At 41.8% G+C, this 20294-nt stretch overlaps 1 protein-coding gene across 3 annotated transcripts in view; it reads right to left on the bottom strand.

Annotated features, from left to right (window-relative positions):
- Nucleotides 1-18044, bottom strand: part of LOC124277495 — a 33468-nt gene extending 15424 nt beyond the window's left edge. The window contains exons 1-3 of one of the 3 annotated variants that reach the window (XM_046713197.1): nt 17930-18044; nt 13139-13244; nt 2184-2267 (exon numbers count right to left, since the gene is read on the bottom strand). In XM_046713197.1, the coding sequence (XP_046569153.1) occupies nt 2184-2267; nt 13139-13244; nt 17930-17973 (234 nt within the window). In that variant the 5' untranslated portion in view covers nt 17974-18044. Of the gene's footprint in view, nt 1-241; nt 283-2183; nt 2268-13138; nt 13245-17929 lie in introns of those variants that run through there. The other 2 variants (XM_046713200.1, XM_046713198.1) reach the window with 2 other exon arrangements.
- Between the last annotated feature and the right edge of the window lie 2250 nt (nt 18045-20294).

The raw sequence follows: 20294 nt of genomic DNA, 5'->3' as shown, positions 1-20294 counted from the left end.
GTATCACAGCGGAGCAAACAATCAGATCTTAGTGTGACTGGTTAAAATCCATACAGTTGTTACAACATTCACGGTCATGGTGCTTTAGTAAAAATACAAATATTTTTTGAGCTGGTGCTTGAAGTTTTGTGGGAGGGTGCTAATAGTTAGTAGACAACAGATATGAAAGTTTGAATGAAATGGAGAGAGGAGGGAGACAACATCCCTGTGTCTAGCAGGGGTCTGAGTATGCTACCGTTACCATAAAGCTATAGAACATAGCTGCCATCATCTCTACATCAGCTGAAAGGTGGGGAAAGACAATATGTTAATACTGGTTCAAGAAAACAGGCCTGTACAAATCATCAAATCTTAAACCCATTACACATTAACAACTTATACACATTTTAACTTAACACAACCTCACACAAAAACAGTAGTTATAAAGATACAAAAAAAATGCCTCATCATCATGTAAATCATTCAAATGATAAACAATAAACAAAATGTGAAGAACACTTTTGTACAGGGCAATGTAACATTTTGGTTTTGTCTTGTAATGTTAGTTCTGTGAATGACAACATAGTCTGGGTTAATTAAAAGAGTTTAAACTCAAGCTCCTTACAGTGATCTCGGAGCTCTCCATCACTGCCACCAGTAACAAATTCCCACTGTTTTAGGATTTATACAATTACACAAGGAGTTTGAAAGCCAGTTTCATTTACAAACAAGAGATAATATCAAATACTTTTTCTGCATTATTATTTCATTGTTTATCAATTTGTAATTCTATTTCATTTACACTAGCATGCCATGGTAAGCATGCAGGGGAGAGATTGGATGTCATCCATTTGACCGCATTGATACTCGAAGGCTTACAAAAGTAAGAAATGGAGACCAGCCCAAAACTAAGTTACTGTATATGAATAAGTTGGAACAAGTTTTCTCCTAAAAATATATATAAAAACATGCAATATATCCACAACTCCATATTAGTATCCTTGGTGAGCAAATCAGGCCAAAACATCATTTTCTTTTAAAGAAGGATTCATGCCCAAATTTTAATCTATGGCTTCAATTGGTCCTGTTATCATTAAACCTTTCTGTGTGAAGATTTGAGGGCACCTCCACAAAGTCGTGTCAGGTGAACCTGGAGCCAACTTTACTGCAATCTTACTGGAAAATGTGTGGGTTCTGGAGCCAATCAGATGTCAGTTTTCTAAAATGTTTAGCTTAATTTCTTCACCATCCAGCTTCAGAAATTTTGATTTGTACAATACAAATACACTTCTAACTTACTTTCGGTTACCTAATTGTTCTCAGAAACTACTGATTACACAAAAACGATGATACAGACTTATTCATCTTCACAATACCACCTGGCTTGACCTTCATAGTTCAATAGGGTGATGTTCATGGACAGAGGTAGCTATCAGAGTGAAAGATCTCATCTTATAACATTGTAGAACACTGTCATATATGAACTGGATTTCACTGGATGTCATTCAGATGCTTTAACAGTTCAGTTTGAGACTGGTTGTAACATGGCAAGTCTAGTATTGCTACTATACTGATTGTTTTTATTGTGAAAGAACGGCACAATTGTTGTGTGATTCAAAATAGTTTGAAAATAAAGGCAAAGCTGTTGTAGTAAGTGGGTGCAGGGAACGTATCATAACCAAACAGACATTTAAAACTCTGGATAAAGAAGGATGGCGGCTAGGTAGTGTTTAGAACTCATACAGAGTAGATGGAAAGGGGGAGAGAGAGAGAGAGAGAGAGAGAGAGAGAGAGAGAGAGAGAGAGAGAGAGAGAGAGACAGAGGAGGAGAGAGAGAGGACAGACAGAGAGAGAGAGAGGGAGGTGCAGAGCTGAGGGGAATGGGGACAGCAGGTGCGGTGAAGGTGGAGGGAGGCAGCAAAGCGTGTGTGGGGGGTGTTTGAGGGACAGCAGGTGGGTGAAGGGGGAAGGAGGGGACAGAGTGATGGCGTGGGGTGTGGGAAAAAAAGAGAGGGAGAGACAGAGTGGGTCGAATGTGGGGGTAAACAGAGCCAGTGTGGGGTTGTGTGGGGTTGTGTGTGTGTGTGTGTGTGTGTGTGTGTGTGTGTGTGTGTGTGTGTGTGTGTGTGTGTGTGTGTGTGTGTGTGTGTGTGTGTGTGTGTGTGTGTGTGTGTTGGAGAAGTCTGGTGTACTGATGAACTAACCTGTATCAATCCAAAAGCGTCACTATCTGCTTCTATTTCCTCCAATCTACTTGAACCAATAGCACTAGTACCACTACTCTCAGCCTGGAAATGTTAAACAAAGAAAAGTAATTAAATAAGAGTTATTTCCCCTGGTTACTGCAAATTGTCATAAATGTTGTGTCACTTATGTCAGAAAAATTAAACATGTTTATGGAACACTAGCTTTTGACAATTGCCAGCAATATCTTTGTCTAAGGTGGTGACAAATTAAGCACAAAAACAGGAGAAAGGTATGAACACTCAATGCCAGTTTAGAAAGTGGTCAAATGTAACACATGTTATATTTGGGATTACACTTTCACAGTAAAGTACAGATTCTAGTACTTTTGTTGGGTTGAGTCCCATCCAGGATTCGAACCCACACCCTCAGAGTCAGGCACCTAAAAACAATGGAAATCGCAGTGGCTGAGGAGGTAAGGCTGTTGACTTTGTGTGCTGGTAATTTAGTGACTCAGAGGGTGTGGGTAACTGTCTCAATTACCTTCCTCTATGAAATAAAGAAGGGTGGTCTACATGTTTGTTTGTTTGTTATACAACACCCCTTTCAGCAATATTACGGCTGCATGGAAATAATCAAGTCTGGACCAGACAATTCAATGATCAATAGCATGAGCATCGATCCACACAGTTGGGATATGATGACATGGGTCAACCAAGTCCGTGAGCCTGACTACCCAATCCAGACAAGAATCAGTTGCTGAAAACCTATTCTAACTCAGATCTTCACAGGTGATGGTCCATATGCCTGGCATGTTGAGCTTGGAGATTGAGAGTGCCACAGATAAACAGTTTGATGGGGTGCAAAAATAAGTTTTGAATAATTTCAGTTGGTATCTATCTCATTTTCCATTAAATTGATCATGTTGAAATATTTCATCCATGCAATGACACACAAATTAAGCACTATTTCGATACCTCTCAACCTATCAAATATATACCTAAATATGATCAGTTTTGTGTATCATGAATAGATAAAATATATAGCAGCCAAAAGTCAAAGAGTTGGGCTCTCAATGGACTTGCACAAGTCTCTAAAATTTCTAAGAAACTATAAATAACAGACTAACATCCTATCTAGACTTGGAAATTTTAATATAAATTGTATATTTATATACTTATCCTATCTCATGAATTGCACCTCTCTCTCTTGCTTCGACTTTTAGTGGAACGACTGTAAACTTTTTTCCATAGGCCTCCTTGTCCATTCGCCCGTGCACTTCATGCTGCTCTCCTTAATTAGCTTCCTAGTTCCTAATAAAGCTTGTAGCATGCTCCACTAATTGCCCATGTGACTACCTTGAATGATCATTCTCATCTCGGAGCCAAATTGTAATCTGAGTAGTGGGGAGGCCGGGCGGGCATCCATCGCGTGAGATAGGATAAGTATATAAATATACAATTTATATTAAAATTTCCAAATTTTTAAACTTATCCCCAAATTTTTAAACTTATCCTATCTCACGACTTGCACTTATCCCACGGTTGGATGGCGGGCCGCAGATTACCCTTCTGTCTGTACAGTGCGAACAGCTGGTCTTGGAGCTGTGTGGACTGATGACAACCGTAGATAGGGATGTACAAGGGAGGCCTGTTACGCATGCACACTCCTATGCTTGTAGTGGGTTCTCCGGAGCCCCTTGGCTTACTAAGCACAACGACTCCCAGGGAGATGGGTGCTCCCGAGCGATGTAGTGTTCGGCCCCAACCTTGTACAAGACAAGGGATGCAACTCGGCAAGTAGGCCTCGCCACGATTTACAAAGTACCCCCGTAATTAAAGTATTGCGACTAGAATCGGGCCAGCCCGTGCTTCAAGAAAGCCCCCCAGACACCGACCGAGGCGGGTGAAAGAGAAACACAACTCGGCATCTCCAACGTTTAACGTTCAGTTCTGGGCAGCATCAAATTGACCCTCACTCCTTTGCCTAAGCTTAGTCAAAGGATGTGCCCGGCAACTTTGGAGGCAGAATGCAACGAAATCCACTGGAATTCGGGAGTGTCACACTTCACTGACGTAATTGCTCCATGGAGTAGAGGTCAGTAAGCGTGAATGTCGAACACCCTTGCATCGTCATACTGATTGTGCCTCAAGTCGGTAGGGCCACGCTAGGTGGCCGTATTCCAATGCCTTGGTATGGAAGCCAAGTGAAGTAGTTCTTAAACCCATATAATGAGAACAAAAGGTTGAGATCCAGTTCAACTTTTATTCAGTATATACAAGGAAGCAGTAACGCGAATGCGGAACTGTCCCTCATCTGCGTTGTTGGGCCGATGTAAGCTGCTGAGCCAGTACAAGAGGTCCGAACTGGTGTAGTCCCTGGACATCCATGACAGACAGGTCTCGCAGGTAATGTGAAGGGAAGACTGTATCAGAACGCCAGAAGCAACCTTCCATGATAGCGGTCAAGGAGCAGTTGCTATGGAGGGCCATCGTCGAGGCTAGTGCACGAGTCTCATGAGGATTGGAAGCGGCTGGAGGAGGCAACCCTGCAAAGGTGTAGGCTCGCAGGATCATGGCGCGCATCCAGAAGGCCAATGTGGTCCGGGAAACCTCAGTTCTTGAAGTGGTCGACAAGGATATGAAGAGGTGCTTCTGTAGCCGTTGACGAACCTTGGAGTCAGCAAGGTAAACGTGTAGAGCCCTAATAGGGCAGAGTGTCAAATCTTCATTATCATCAGGCCCAAGAATGGTGAACAACGGGGGGAATGGTAAACATCCAGTCCGGTTGCCCTGGCAGTTGGTTTTTCGCAATGAAGTCCAAGCGGAGACCCAGGAAAACCTAGGAAAACCTTGCCATGCTTCTTCCGCTCGAACCGCAGCCGATTGACATCAAGCGCATGCAGTTCAGATATACGAGCAGCGGTAGCCAAAGCTACCAGGAAGAATGTCTTGAATGTCACTTGTTCGAAGTCCTTGTCTTCTAAAGGTTCATAATCTGTAGAAATCATATGACGAAGGACGACGGACAGATCCCAGGCCGGAGGTCTGAACTTCCGGGACTGGTCAGAGAGTCTATAGCAGCGTAGTAGACTCTGCAACTCGGGAACAGTGGAAATCTTCGTGCCCGTGGTGGTAGCCAAACCTGAGTTGATGGCGGCTAAGTAGGTAGCTAATGTAGTACCCTTGAGTTTCTTAGTAGAGCGGAGATGCTGGAGAAACTCAGCAACGACCTGACCCGAGGTGGAAGTCGGAGATGCAATTCCCCATACCTTGCAATAGTCTTCAAACTTCTTCCACTTGTTGTACAAGGAACGGGTTGAAGTACGATGCGCTGAAGTGATAGCTGTGGCTACTCGGTGAGAGTAGCCCTTAGCTATGAGAGACCTCTGAAGATGCGCCAAACGTGTAGATTGAGGTGACTCGTGGTGACCCGTGGCGCAGTTCCGAGTGAGGGTGAAGAAGTAGGTCGTCCCGGTTGGGAAGCGGTACTGGGTTTGGCTCTGGTTGCTTAGGTTGACGAACCTTGTGGCGAACAGATCTATTTGAGGCCGTGATCATCGACTGAAAGAACTGGGGCAGTAACTTCCACTCTGTCGGGGACGGTCGGTTGGATCAGGACAAGGCATCAGTGATCACATTTTTCACTCCGGGAATGTGTCTGGCTCTGGCTACGATGTTGAGTGAGTCAATGAGATGGAAGAATCTGATAGCCCATTGTAGCAGGTTCCCCGAGCCTGTCGAGCCTAGATAATTTATATGCCAAACCACTGTCGAATTGTCTGATTGGATCAACAGACTGGTTGATTGAAGCTCTGTTGCCCAATGTGAGATGGCCTGAATTACCGCCTTGAATTCCAGCTCGTTTATATGAAGTACCCGTTCGTCGGATGACCACAGCCCGGCCACTTGGTGGTCGACGAAGTGAGCTCCCCAACCCAAGGGGGATGCATTGACGCATTGACGAATAGGTGATGAGTCGGTGCAAAAGGCATCATAGAGACTCCAGCGCAAACATTCCGTTCGTCAAGCCACCTTTGAAGGACTGGATGAAGCGGTTCTGGAAGGCAAATTAGTTCCTTGGGGTTGTCGGCCTGAAGGTACGGGCGCAGAAATCGCTGTATCGGCCAAAGTTGGAGCTGGCCTCTGTACGTTAAGGCTTGAGCTGATGCTAGAAGGCCCAGTAGCTCCTGCCACTGTTGTTAGGTTCTCGCCTGAGACAGTGCTGGAGGAATGCATTGCTGAATCTTTATCCACCTGTCATGAAGGACGAACATCATCACCTGACGAGTGTTGAATGGTGCTCCAATGAATTGGAGTTTCTGAGTCGGTATTAGTTCCGATTTCGCGATGTTCAACAGCCACCCTAACTGTCTGAGCAGCGTGGTGGTGAACTGTAGGTGGTGAAGCAATACGATCGGATCCTGTTGAGCCTGGATGCAATCGTCTATGTAGCTTTCGGAGGTGATCCCTTGACAGTGGAGGAAGCTTGTTATGGGCTTGGTAATTCAGGTAAAAAGCCACGGGGCCGCGGAAATTCCAAATGGTTCTTTCCATTGGTAGTGATTCCCGTTGAACACGAAGCGATGGTACTTCCGGTGTTCTGTATGTATCGGAACATGAAGATAAGCATCCTGAAGATCTAGGCTGATGAGGAAGTCTCCCTTCTTCGGGATGGTGCGTAAGAGGTTGATCAACACCATCCTGAAGTGAGGCGGTGGAAGCAGGAATCGGGCATTGAACAACTTCATATTGAAGACGAGCCGGAGTTTGTTGGAATTTTTCTTTGGAACCAAGAAGATGGGGGAGTAGAATCCTGGAGTGACGGGCCACGGACCTAGGAGCTCTATCACGAGTTTGTCTAATAGCGTACCTATTGTGGATTGCAGAGTCTGTAACTGGTCCACTGGATATGAGCGATGAGCCGGATGCGACGTCAGAGGTGGACTGCCGATAACGGGTACCTGATAGCCGTGAAGTAGCAGGTAGGTGACGTACGGATTTCTGAGGATGGTCCAATTTGGGGCGAAGATCTGTAATCTCCCGCCTACCGGAGTGTTGTAAATCGGAACGACCCGGGAGGAAGGTCCCAGTTGTGCGATTGTCTCAAGCCGTCACTGCTTCCCGGCGCTGGTCCCTGGTTGGTCCTGGGGGGGCGACGGGAGGAACCACCAAGGCCAGATCTGTTTCCTCTGCCACAGCCTTGAGTGGATGCGCCACAAAAAAGATTACGTAAATCCGGATTGGTAGGGGTGAACTGTGCAGTTCGACGCTGTTTTAATTAGTCATGGAGCTGTGACTTCTGTATCTTTAACAGTTCAATCGAGACTTGAAAGTGGGTTTCTTTATCAACTTTATTAGATACTTCTTGGATGCTACCATTGAAGAGGGAGTCAGCAAACCAAGGCTGGCGAAACAGTTCTGTTTTCAATCGCTACTCCCATGAAGAGATGTTAAGGGGTCGACGTCGGCACAGCAAGAGTGTAGCCCAAATAATGAGACAACTGATCCAGGATAATTTGGAACTGGTCCAGAGCTAAAGTCATGCATCCTCGGATGTAAGCGTCTTGATCAGAATAAGTATGCTCCAGAGCAGTGTTAACAGCGTCGACTGCTGTAATCACGCAACTAATAGATGGCAACGTCTTTCTCACGGCTGAATCCATGTGAGCCAACTCTCTGTCCTCAATAAGGTATGAAGAACTAGTCCGGGTCGCTGTAGTTCTAGTTGGTGATCTGGTTCTGATTGGAGCTCAGGTTCGACCATTTGAATAGGATCGGCCATGAGATGTGGATCTGTACTATGATCCCGATTGGTCAGTGGCTCTGTAAAGTGATCTAGATCGTATAGGTGACCTGGGTTGGTAAGATGATCTGGATTTGTAAAATGATCTGGATCGATTCGATGCACTAACTGGAAACTGTGATCGTGATCTGGATCTATAAGGTGATCTGGTTTGCAGTTGCGATCTGGCTTGATTTGGTGATCTGGATCGGTTAGGTGATCTCCTTTGATGTTGTGATTTGGATCGGTTAGGTGACCTAGATCGGTCCGGTGATCTGATTTGGAGTTGTGATCTGGATCCATTCGGTGATCTGGATCGGTCCGGTGATCTGATTCTAAGTTGTGATCTGGATCCATTAGGTGATCTGGATCGGTCCAATGATCTACTTCGATGTTGTGATCTGGATCGGTCCGGTGATCTGATTCGAGGTCGTGATCTGGACCCGTTTGGTGATCTGGATCGGTTAGGTGATCTGGATTGATCAGGTGATATGGATCGTAGTTGTGCTCTGGATCGTGACCATGATCTGGATCGGCACGGTGATCTAGATCAGGTTTGTGATGGTGATCTGGATCATGAAGGGTTTGGCGTAATAGGTGCCGAACTTCCTCAGATAAGTAAGAATCTGATGAAGCGTCCATAAAATCCTCTTGAACCACAGACGTCTCTCTCTTGCGTGAAGGTACGATTTTCTGTCACTGTAACTTGATACGCTTGGCGGGAGTGGGATCAGATTCTGTTGATTCCCTGTTCCTATTGCCGATTCTCCAGGAGCAAACACGAAGGTAGGCCTTAAAATCCTCATCTTTTAGTGAATTACACTTGCCACATCGTTTGTTCCAGTTTGTCCAATACAGTCACTGCAAGACAAGTGAGGGTCGAGGGACGAATAATTCGTCTTGCATTGAGCACAAACTTTCCTTTTCCTTGACTGATTATCTGTTTTCCCCATGATGTCATGGTGAAATAATGTCCCTAATATACAGCACGTCCACACAGTCGTGCGACAAGAAAGAGAATGATCATTCAAGGTAGTGGAGCATGCTGCAAGCTTTATTAGGAACTAGGAAGCTAATTAAGGAGAGCAGCATGGAGTGCACGGGCGAATGGACAAGGAGGCCTATGGAAAAAAGTTTACAGTCGTTCCACTAAAAGTCGAAGCAAGAGAGAGAGGTGCAAGTCGTGAGATAGGATAAGTTTAAAAATTTGCCTCTTTAAAGGATAGAATTACTCTACATCCATGGGCTTAGCATTCAGTACAGCCTTGGAGCAAGGCTAGTGAATGAGTGAGTGAGTTTAGTTTCATGCTGCACTCTGCAATATTCCAGATATATGGCGGCGGTCTGTAAATAATCGAGTCTGGACCAGACACTCCAGTGATCAACAGCATGATCATCGACCTGCGCAAATGGGAACCGATGACATGTGTCAACCAAGTCAGCGAGCCTGACCACCCAATCCCGTTAGTCGCCTCTCACAACAAGCATGGGTTACTGAAGACCAATTCTAAATTCTTCATGGCTAAACAAATACAAGGTACTGTGGATAAATAATCTAAAATAAACAACTGATGTGGGACATTCACGTACACTCAGTCACTCCGTTGAACCGGAAGCTGACAGGGGTAATGGAGGTGAAGAACGATTTGATATGCCACGAGTGGCACTTAAAATGTTGAATTATATTTTATGTTGAGTAATTATTCAATATGAGGTTGGAAATCTGAGAGCACAACCCTGTGAGGAAATGGGTGTCTAGCTTTAATGGTGGAAATATATTTTATTTTGATATTAAAAATATTTTTCGAACCAAAGCGAGGGAAGTATGTTGCCAACATATAGGATTAGGAAGACTAGTCATTTTCTCTTTGTTGTTTCCTATTTGCTCTATAGTTTGTCTATGGATGGTCAGACTCACTGACTTGCTTGACACGTCATATCCCAATATAGTAGCTCAATGCTCATGATGTCAATCACTTGATTGTCTGGTCCAGACTCAAATATTTAAGGACTTCTGTCATACAGCTGTAAAACTGCTCAGTGTATCATTAAACAACAAACAAACAGTCTGTTAATAACAGGATGCAACACAGGCACGCCATTACACTGGGAGAATGTGACAATGACAAAAACTTGTGACAAAAACCAGTAGCCATAAATGGTGGCAAATCACAATTCAGTGGTCTTGCTGATGATTTGTCAGTCAACATAAACTTGGTGGAGCATGTAAGCAAAACTACTGCCCATGTAGACCCTTTACTGTGGCATTACATCCATACTTTCTTACAAATTACTGCCCATGTAGCCCCTTACTGTTGCATTTCATCCATGCTTTCTTACAAATTACTGCCCATGTAGACCCCTTACTGTTGCATTTCATCCATACTTTCTTACAAATTACTGCCCATGTAGCCCCTTACTGTTGCATTTCATCCATGCTTTCTTACAAATTACTGCCCATGTAGACCTCTTACTGTTGCATTTCATCCATGCTTTCTTACAAATTACTGCCCATGTAGCCCCTTACTGTTGCATTTCATCCATGCTTTCTTACAAATTACTGCCCATGTAGCCCCTTACTGTTGCATTTCATCCATGCTTTCTTACAAATTACTGCCCATGTAGACCTCTTACTGTGGCATTACATCCATACTTTCTTACAAATTACTGCCCATGTAGCCCCTTACTGTTGCATTTCATCCATGCTTTCTTACAAATTACCACTACATGCTTTCTTTTCATCCATGCTTTCTTACAAATTACTGCCCATGTAGACCCTACTGTTGCATTTCATCCATGCTTTACAAATTACTGCCCTTATGTAGACCCTCTTACTGTGGCATTTCATCCATGCTTTCTTACAAATTATTACTGCCCATGTAGAACCTCTTACTGTGGCATTACATCCATGCTTTCTTACAAATTACTGCCCATTAGACCTCTTACTGTGGCATTACATCCATGCTTTCTTACAAATTACTGCCCATGTAGCCCTCTTACTGTGGCATTTCATCCATGCTTTCTTACAAATTACTGCCCATGTAGACCTCCTTACTGTGGCAATACATCCATGCTTTCTTACAAATTACTGCCCATGCATCCATGACCTCTTTACTGTGCATTACATATGCTTTTCTTACAAATTACTGCCCATGTAGACCATACAGATTCCTTAATGTGGCATTACATCCATGCTTTCTTTACTGCCCATGTACTGCCCATGTAGCTTACTGTTGCATTTCCATCCATTCTTACAAATTACTGCCCATTCTAGACCCTTTACTGTTGCATTTCATCCATGCTTTCTTACAAATACTGCCCATGTAGCTATACTGTTGCATTTCATCCATAAGCTTACTGCCTCATGTAGACCTCTTACTGTGTGGCATTACATCCATACTTTCTTACAAATTACCGCCCATGTTTCTTTACAAATTACTGCCCATGTAGCCCCCTACTCATTTCATCCATGCTTTCTTACAAATTACTGCCCATGTAGACCTCTTACTGTTGCATTTCATCCATGCTTTCTTACAAATTACTGCCCATGTAGACCCCTTACTGTTGCATTTCATCCATGCTTTCTTACAAATTACTGCCCATGTAGCCCCTTTACTGTTGCATTTCATCCATGCTTTCTTACAAATTACTGCCCATGTAGACCTCTTACTGTGGCATTACATCCATACTTTCTTACAAATAACTGCCCATGTAGCCCCTTTTACTGTGGCATTTCATCCATGCTTTCTTACAAATTACTGTCCATGTAGCCCCTTACTGTTGTGCATTTCATCCATGCTTTCTTACAAATTACTGCCCATGTAGACCTCTTACTGTGGCATTACATCCATACTTTCTTACAAATTACTGCCCATGTAGCCCCTTACTGTGGCATTTCATCCATGCTTTCTTACAAATTACTGCCCATGTAGACCTCTTAATGTGGCATTTCATCCATGCTTTCTTACAAATTACCTGCCCATGTAGACCCTTACTGTGGCATTTCATCCATGCTTTCTTACAAATTACTGCCCATGTAGACCTCTTACTGTGGCATTACATCCATACTTTCTTACAAATTACTGCCCATGTAGCCCCTTACTGTTGCATTTCATCCATGCTTTCTTACAAATTACTGCCCATGTAGACCTCTTACTGTGGCATTACATCCATACTTTCTTACAAATTACTGCCCATGTAGCCCCTTACTGTGGCATTTCATCCATGCTTTCTTACAAATTACTGCCCATGTAGACCTCTTACTGTGGCATTACATCCATGCTTTCTTACAAATTACTGCCCATGTAGACCTCTTACTGTGGCATTACATCCATACTTTCTTACAAATTACTGCCCATGTAGACCTCTTACTGTGGCATTACATCCATGCTTTCTTACAAATTACTGCCCATGTATACCTCTTACTGTGGCATTACATCCATACTTTCTTACAAATTACTGCCCATGGAGACCTCTTACTGTGGCATTACATCCATACTTTCTTACAAATTACTGCCCATGTAGACCCCTTTACTGTGGCATTACATCCATGCTTTTCTTACAAATTACTGCCCATGTAGACCCTCAATGTGGCATTACATTCATGCTTTCTTACAAATTACTGCCCATGTAGACCTCTTACTGTGGCATTACATCCATGCTTTCTTACAAATTACTGCCCATGTAGACCTCTTACTGTGGCATTACATCCATACTTTCTTACAAATTACTGCCCATGTAGACCTCTTACTGTGGCATTACATCCATGCTTTCTTACAAATTACTGCCCATGTAGACCTCTTAATGTGGCATTACATCCATACTTTCTTACAAATTACTGCCCATGTAGACCTCTTACTGTGGCATTACATCCATACTTTCTTACAAATTACTGCCCATGTAGACCCCTTACTGTGGCATTACATCCATGCTTTCTTACAAATTACTGCCCATGTAGACCTCTTACTGTGGCATTACATCCATACTTTCTTACAAATTACTGCCCATGTAGACCCCTTAATGTGGTATTACATCCATGCTTTCTTACAAATTACTGTGCATGCAGACCCCTTAATGTGGTATTTTATTTACTTTTCTTACAATTTTAAAGTTGTTAATGCACCATTTACTAAAACTGTGTGTGATTAGGGCTTGTTACGTGATTTTCCCAATCACTGTTCATGTTACTTACCACAATGGATGCCTCCTGTCGGCTTTGTTTGATGGCTTCAACAGATATTTCTGCCTCGGTTACAAGAATGGAAGACGCTGGAGGTCGAGGAACAGATTCCAAATGACTGAAAATTACAAAAATCCATTTACTGGTCACGTTATAGCTGGGTTTAACGCTGCTTTGAACAATGTTCCATTTATATAACCATGTGTCCAAATAAGGAGAGAGGAAAACTGAAGATGTAGGTTTATCTCTTCAGTGGAATCCACCAGAACAGGTATGACAAACTCCTGAAACAAATTCAAGACAAACCATCTTCAAAACCACCATGAAATTCTTCTGCCATGCCCAAAAGGAAATAGCTCTGCACTGCGAATTCTAGTGCCTTAGGCAACAGGCCACCAGTTTCCATATCAAAAGTGCACTGGGTTCCCTGGATAGAGATCAACATGATAGAGCAGCTTTGAAGAGTATTCTGGATACTACATGTTTATTATGTGATTGTCATTTTTTGCAGCACTCTAGAATAATTCTTTAAAGCCCTGTGAAGATCTGGGTTGGATTTGGTCTTCAGCAACCTATGTTGGTCGTAAGAGGCAACTAACAGGATCAGGTGGTCAGGCTCGCTGACTTGGTTGACACATGTCATCGTATCCCTGGATTTAAGGGCATGAATAATAATTATTAATTTAATGCAATTATTCTTATAACAAAATTTATGCCTTAAAGGTCACATGCAACGTAAAACACAACTTTGCAGATTCTGATACCTTTCGGTATGGGCTTACCGAAACAAATCATCATAAATGCAAATTCAACTTATAAAGTTAAAAGTAACGCGATGAAAAAAAACGCGCGAAATCATAGTTCAAACGATTCACTAATTTTCCCTCAGCGCTTGGGGGAATTCAAGTGGTTTCAACAGCTGGGCTGCGCTCATAGCACGTGCGCAGTGAAATAGGTTCGCGCAGCTTGGAAGCGAGTTGTCCGGTGAATACCCGGTGAAGGCTTTGGTGTGAGCTATTTTTCTAACGTTTTGTTGATTTTTCACAGGCGCGAGCTTTTTATATGTTATGACAGTAAATTAACTGTTTATATAATTTCATTTGTCTATTTCACCACACGTTCTTCTTACCGAGTCACTTTCTCAGTTCAATACTTAAAAGCAATGTCATTATTTAGCGTTGACAGAATTTCTAACTGTGATATAGATATGTCGTTGTCACAGACAACACTCAATGTCTGTTTTATTGACACCTGTGTGTCTGCCTGCCTGTCTGCTAATGACCATATTCAATACACAACTGCGATAACTGACCACATGCAATTTGAACTTAACACCAATCAGGCTATACACCATAAACAAAATGCATTGATTTATGGCCTATTTGGTTCTTGCATCATCACTGTATACTGTCTGAGCAAGAAAAGTCATCAACATCCCAATCAAGGTTTTTACCTTGAATAGACCCATGTTTATTAATCTGTGGGACAATACAAGAAATATAAGGGTCCTGCAACATAATGAATATAGTGTAGCGTACAGAAATGCAAAATTTAGTAAATATTTTAATAAAACAAACCTTTTATTTATTGTCAATGACCAGTATTATGCATCCTTTGAGATGCAATATATAATCTGCGTTCATTCTGTAAGTTTGTGCTTTACTGGCCTGCTAGCCTTTGTGCTACCCTGCCCTGCTCTTTTAAACGTGCAAAATATGCATTAGTCATACGTCTTATTATCATGTTTATACTGAAATAATTATGGAGCACCTTTAGAATTCAGCACCACAACCTCCCATGAGGATGTTCTCTGTCGTAGGTCACTTGTCATTGAGACAGGCAACCAGTTTGTGAGAATCTGTCGGACGCGCGAACTCGCGACCTTGAGATTGTTAGCCCAACAGCTAACTGAATGAGCTACGTACTGTTGCACAATGTGCAAATTTATTTAGTCATTCCTGAGCGGTTACGGAAATAGTAGAATAGTCACGGAGAATTACGAAATTTACGAGTAGCCTTGGTGTCTCGTGATTTGAATGTACGGAAAATTGACGAATGGTCCCGATGCCATTTGGCACACTCGTCCCATTCCGTAATCTACAAGATACCGTGTGATGTGGAATGAGCCTATATAGCGCAAACTGAAAACAGAAGCTGTTGACGTCAGGCGTTAGACGTTGAATTCACGGTAAATATACATGAATGATGTGCTTTTAAGAAAATCATCGGGTGATTTTGTGACAGAAAAGTGTTGTAAGGAACACTGTAAGGACAATGTGGATCATACTGAGGAATGAGGGAGGCATGAGCATGTCTGGTAACGACTCAAGGATGAGTTAACCTTTGAATCATTGCTGAAGAAATGTAGGCTCCCAAATATTGCGTGTGTAAAAATGGCTTAAGTGCAAGTTCCAAGATAATTTCCATCAGCCCAAATTTTTCGACATTAAATCATTTCATCACATACTTTCGACGTTAATTGGGTGAAAAAAAGCATTAGAAATGCAGGGAAGAAGAAGAAGAAGAACAACAACAACAAATGATAACACATACATTACACCTGACATCTATACCTACCATATTGGATTCTAGCCCTAACCCCTAAACCTGAACCTAGGCCCTTGAAAATAATCCTAATAAAATAAAACACACTGACCGAGCGGCACAAAAATGGCTGACGTGTATTTGCATTCCTACCGCTTTGAAATATATAATGTAAATAAATAACTCCATTCTTGTTTAATGATGCAAATTACTGAATGAAAAAAATCTATATGTATATTAGTTCCTATTTATAATTCATTTAGTCCTAAAAAATACGTTGAAAGCGAAATATAAAAAAATTAATTTTTAAGTGCTTTCATAAACTGGTGCTTGTGAAAAATTACGCATCCGCCTGGTAAACAAATATTTGAAACTCTCAACAAAGTTGGGCTTACACAATGACAAAGCTAGCAGATATGAAACATCAGTGAGGTTATACACACTCGCTGAGCTAGACAACCTCGTTGCTATGTCGGCGCCATAGGGCATTGTTTCGAGAAAGTGCTTTGAAATAAAATAACATAAAATTACATAAAAGGGTATTATGACATATTTTTAAAGTTTGTGGTGCTGTATTCTAAAGGTAGGCCGAAATTATTCGTTGGTTTCACATTACTTTTCAACTCGCTGTGCGTATGCGCAGAGCGTGCAAAAAATATCCACTGGCATGTTTCCGGTTTGGTCGTATGTTTTTCGATAGTGTAAACACTCCAAAGAAAACAAAAATCAAAACAAATATATAGTTTTATGTCGAATACAACTGATCCCAATTGACTTATGAAACAGAGGCCGGTATTAGTTAAATAAATAGCTTCATTTATGCTTACAAGCTCTTGTATAAAGACATCTCACCACCGTCCTTCCCGCACATCCCCTTCTCACAACTAAACTGTTTAAACAAGCACATCTTTGATGGAATTGCAACCAAAATAGGACATCAATTATTGAAAAGCAGAGTCAAATGGAAGTATGTACTCAGCTATGAAATAGGGCTGCCTCGAATACACTACGTGGCGAATATGATATGTATCACGAATATTGGGTAATGAATACGAATAATTATTCACGAATATTGTAGTTAACTGATTGATGCACAATATCGACGCCCATGTTGACAGTGTTAATTTGTCACAGCAATAACCACTGAACCAGTGATCCCATGACACTCAAATATGTATGTAATAGTTATAGTCAACAATACCATGTGTGGCCTTGGCAAACTAACATGACTTGTGCTACTGCAAGGCTATCTCACTTTGAAAAAGGACACAATGAACCCTTATGTCCTATTCTCCCTTAAAAAATTGTAAATATTCATTAATATTCGGTTCTGGTGACCACGAATTACGAATTGAATTCATGAAGGGCTTCGGTTCAATTCACTGAATATGCGAGTGAATCGTAACAGCCTTACTATGAACAGTTTCACAACAGCTCTTATTTAGAGTGCATTTACTCTATCGATAAACATACGATCAAACCGGAAATATGCCAGTGGATATTTTTCACACGCTCTTCGCATGCACAGCGACTTGAAAAGTAATGTGAAACCAACGAATAGCTATAACCATGATAACAATTTTGAAGAAAAAGCCAATCCATATTTCAATACTTTCAAACTTGGAGTGCTGATTCCCCTTAATAACATGTCTAAAGAGGATCCTACTTTAATTTTTACATGATTTGAATGTTGGGACACATCCATATCTAATTAATAACGTAAGGCTTATGGCAAATATATATGGCTTCACAACATACACTTCATTAATCACCATTTCAATTGACTATACAATAAAAAATAAATAAAACAACTTGAGCCTAATTTGTAATAATATTTCAACTAAATATATGCCATGCATGCCGGTTTCATAATTCATATTCTACTTTGACTTCCTCTCCCACCATTTCCTCATACGCAAGATGAGGAAAATTACTTTCAGTTATTGTTCTGCGTGCTAATAACTGCATTCCCCTATTGTTCATGGACAAAAGCATGGCCGCATTACGAGCAATCACAGGTTCAATTCCAGAAACAACTTGGAAAGTTATCATTGGTTGTACGGCCCCGCTTGTATTTCTAAAACCAAACAAAATACAAATAAACACACGTCCATTAACTCACGAAAACAGGTGTCCAATCAGGATTGGTCACAAACGTAAACGGGGACCTGCTTCGTGAGAAACATCAGTTCACTATTTGGCTGAGTCTTGTCAAGTTTCGTAAAGGAAAAATCTTTTTCACCATTCTCAATTACTTACTCTTTCACAGTGTCGGCACCGTTTTGCATTATGGGTTCTGGCATAAAGAGCAGTTTTGTGTCTTTTTCCGAAAACGCATCACTGCCCACGCGCCATTTTGTAGCTTCCGCCGGAATTTCGTTAAAGAGGAGACAACTCTTATCACTCTAACGTCGGCAAATCGAAGCTTTTTATTCGACGGTGATTACGAAGGACTCCAACTGATTATGAGCAATATATAAACCAAAATAATTTGTCTGTACAAACCAGGGAAAGACTTCCGTCTGTATCCTCCCCCCCCCTTAAATTTCATTCTAGTCAAATCATATTACCTGAATATATTTATATTCCTCATCTGATAAGGATGAGTTTTACATATCTGAACATACTGAAAGATATATCCAGCTTCTAAAAGTACCACACAAGGAATTTGTTCCTCATCGTTAAGATTTAGGGGGAATACGGGCGGTAGTCTCACCCCAACGAGATTAATTGTCTATGATAAACTTGATAAATATGCAGCACAAAATGTAAAAATATTTTACAATGGAGACGATAGAAACTAAGAAGCATCGTGAGTCGAACGTAAAATATTAACTGACGACCAGTGAATCCTAAAATGAGCACAATCTCCACCTTCTACACCGTATAACTGAGTAGTGTTTTCAAATAGCACTTTGTTCAACCGCTTCCAATTTTCAATAGAGCGATTTATAGCTTATCTGTAATGTCAACATGATTTCTATACTTTACTGTATTGTATTATTACTGTAGAGTTAGAGAGAATAGACAATACATTGTGATTTTCACATTTGTCCAGAGAGAGTTTTGAAAAAGCTCTTCGAAGTTCGTTTAATCTCTCCGAATTTTCGATACAGTAACTCGCTGATCTCTCATTTAGGGACCGTTCATAATTTATACCAGGGATACTCTACAACAGGGATAGGTCACTCGCTTGCTTATATAGTCTCCCTGTTTATACCTAGGGTGGGTGATGATGAGAACCATGTACAATGTGGATCTCTCTCTCACACTCACACACACACACACACACACACACACACACACACACACACACACACACACACACACACACACACACACACACACACACACACACACACACACACCACCCCACCTAAACTTTATGTGCAAAGTAAGTGCCCCCACCCCCACCCCTTTTGGCATGTACAAAATCAATTACCCTCCCCCATAGGCGGATCCAGAAGGGGGTGCAGGGGTGCCACCACCACCCCCACCACCCAGTCCAGTCATAAATTATGAAATTATGAACGGTCCCTTAAAGTGAGCATGATTTCTTTAAAAAATACTCTTGGCTGTATTGTATAATTCCTGTATTGAAAAACAATAACAGGGTCGGATACAGCTTTTTGAGAAAGGGGGGGGTGCACACTATTGAGAAAAGGCAGGGTGCACACTTCATTTTCACCAGAGTTTCAATGGTCATTTAATAAACTTTCAGGACAAAAAGGGGATGCAGGGGTGCGCACCAACCCCCCATCCCCCTTCTGGATCCGCCTATGAATAATATCGTTGTTTGCTTAAAGGTCACATGCAACCAAAAAATCAAACATAATTAAAACACAATTATCACTTATTCATGACATATAATATACATTGCTGGTTACGAAAAAATATATAAACAAAATTATAAGCGTACAATCGCAAATCAAAAGTGCAATATTGTGTACTTGGGTTTACTTCCCAAGAATCGAAGCAGCCGGGATACCGAACCCAGTCAGAGCGGGTGGGTGTGCACTCAAGTGTAACGGCTGGTTCATTTGCAGATGCCTTCACGGCTAATTGTGTGTATATATATATAGAGATGTTGGGTTTTGTAAATACATGCTCATTTTTTGTGTATAACATTTTGCAATCAACAGACATCATAACATGTCATGTGTTCAAGTATCACACCTGCTTGTCTGTGTAATTACATAATGTGACAAAGACCGAACTCGGGCCATAAATCAATGCATTTTGTTTATGGTGTATAGCCTGATTGGTGTTAAGTTCAAATTGCATGTGGTCAGTGATAGCAGCTGTGTATTGAATATTGTCATTAGCAGACAGGCAGGCAGACACACAGGTGTCAATAAAACAAGACATTGAGTTTTGTCTGTGACAACGACATATCTATATCACAGTTAGAAATTCTGTCAACGCTTAATAATGACATTGCTTTTAAGTATCGAACTGAGAAAGTGTCTCGGTAAGACTGACTGACTGACTGAGTTTAGTTTTACGCCGCTTTTAGCAATATTCCAGCAATATCACGGCGGGGGACACCAGAAATGGGCTTAACACATTGTGCCCATGTGGGGAATCGAACCCGGGTCTTCGGCGTGACGAGCCAACGCTTTAA

This window comes from Haliotis rubra, unplaced genomic scaffold (genome assembly GCF_003918875.1).
Source record: "Haliotis rubra isolate DU_JTF1 unplaced genomic scaffold, ASM391887v1 Scf222, whole genome shotgun sequence".
NCBI classification, from domain to species: domain Eukaryota; kingdom Metazoa; phylum Mollusca; class Gastropoda; order Lepetellida; family Haliotidae; genus Haliotis; species Haliotis rubra.
The sequence above is the reverse complement of the archived record's forward strand: the minus strand, read 5'-3'. Positions and strand labels throughout refer to the sequence as shown.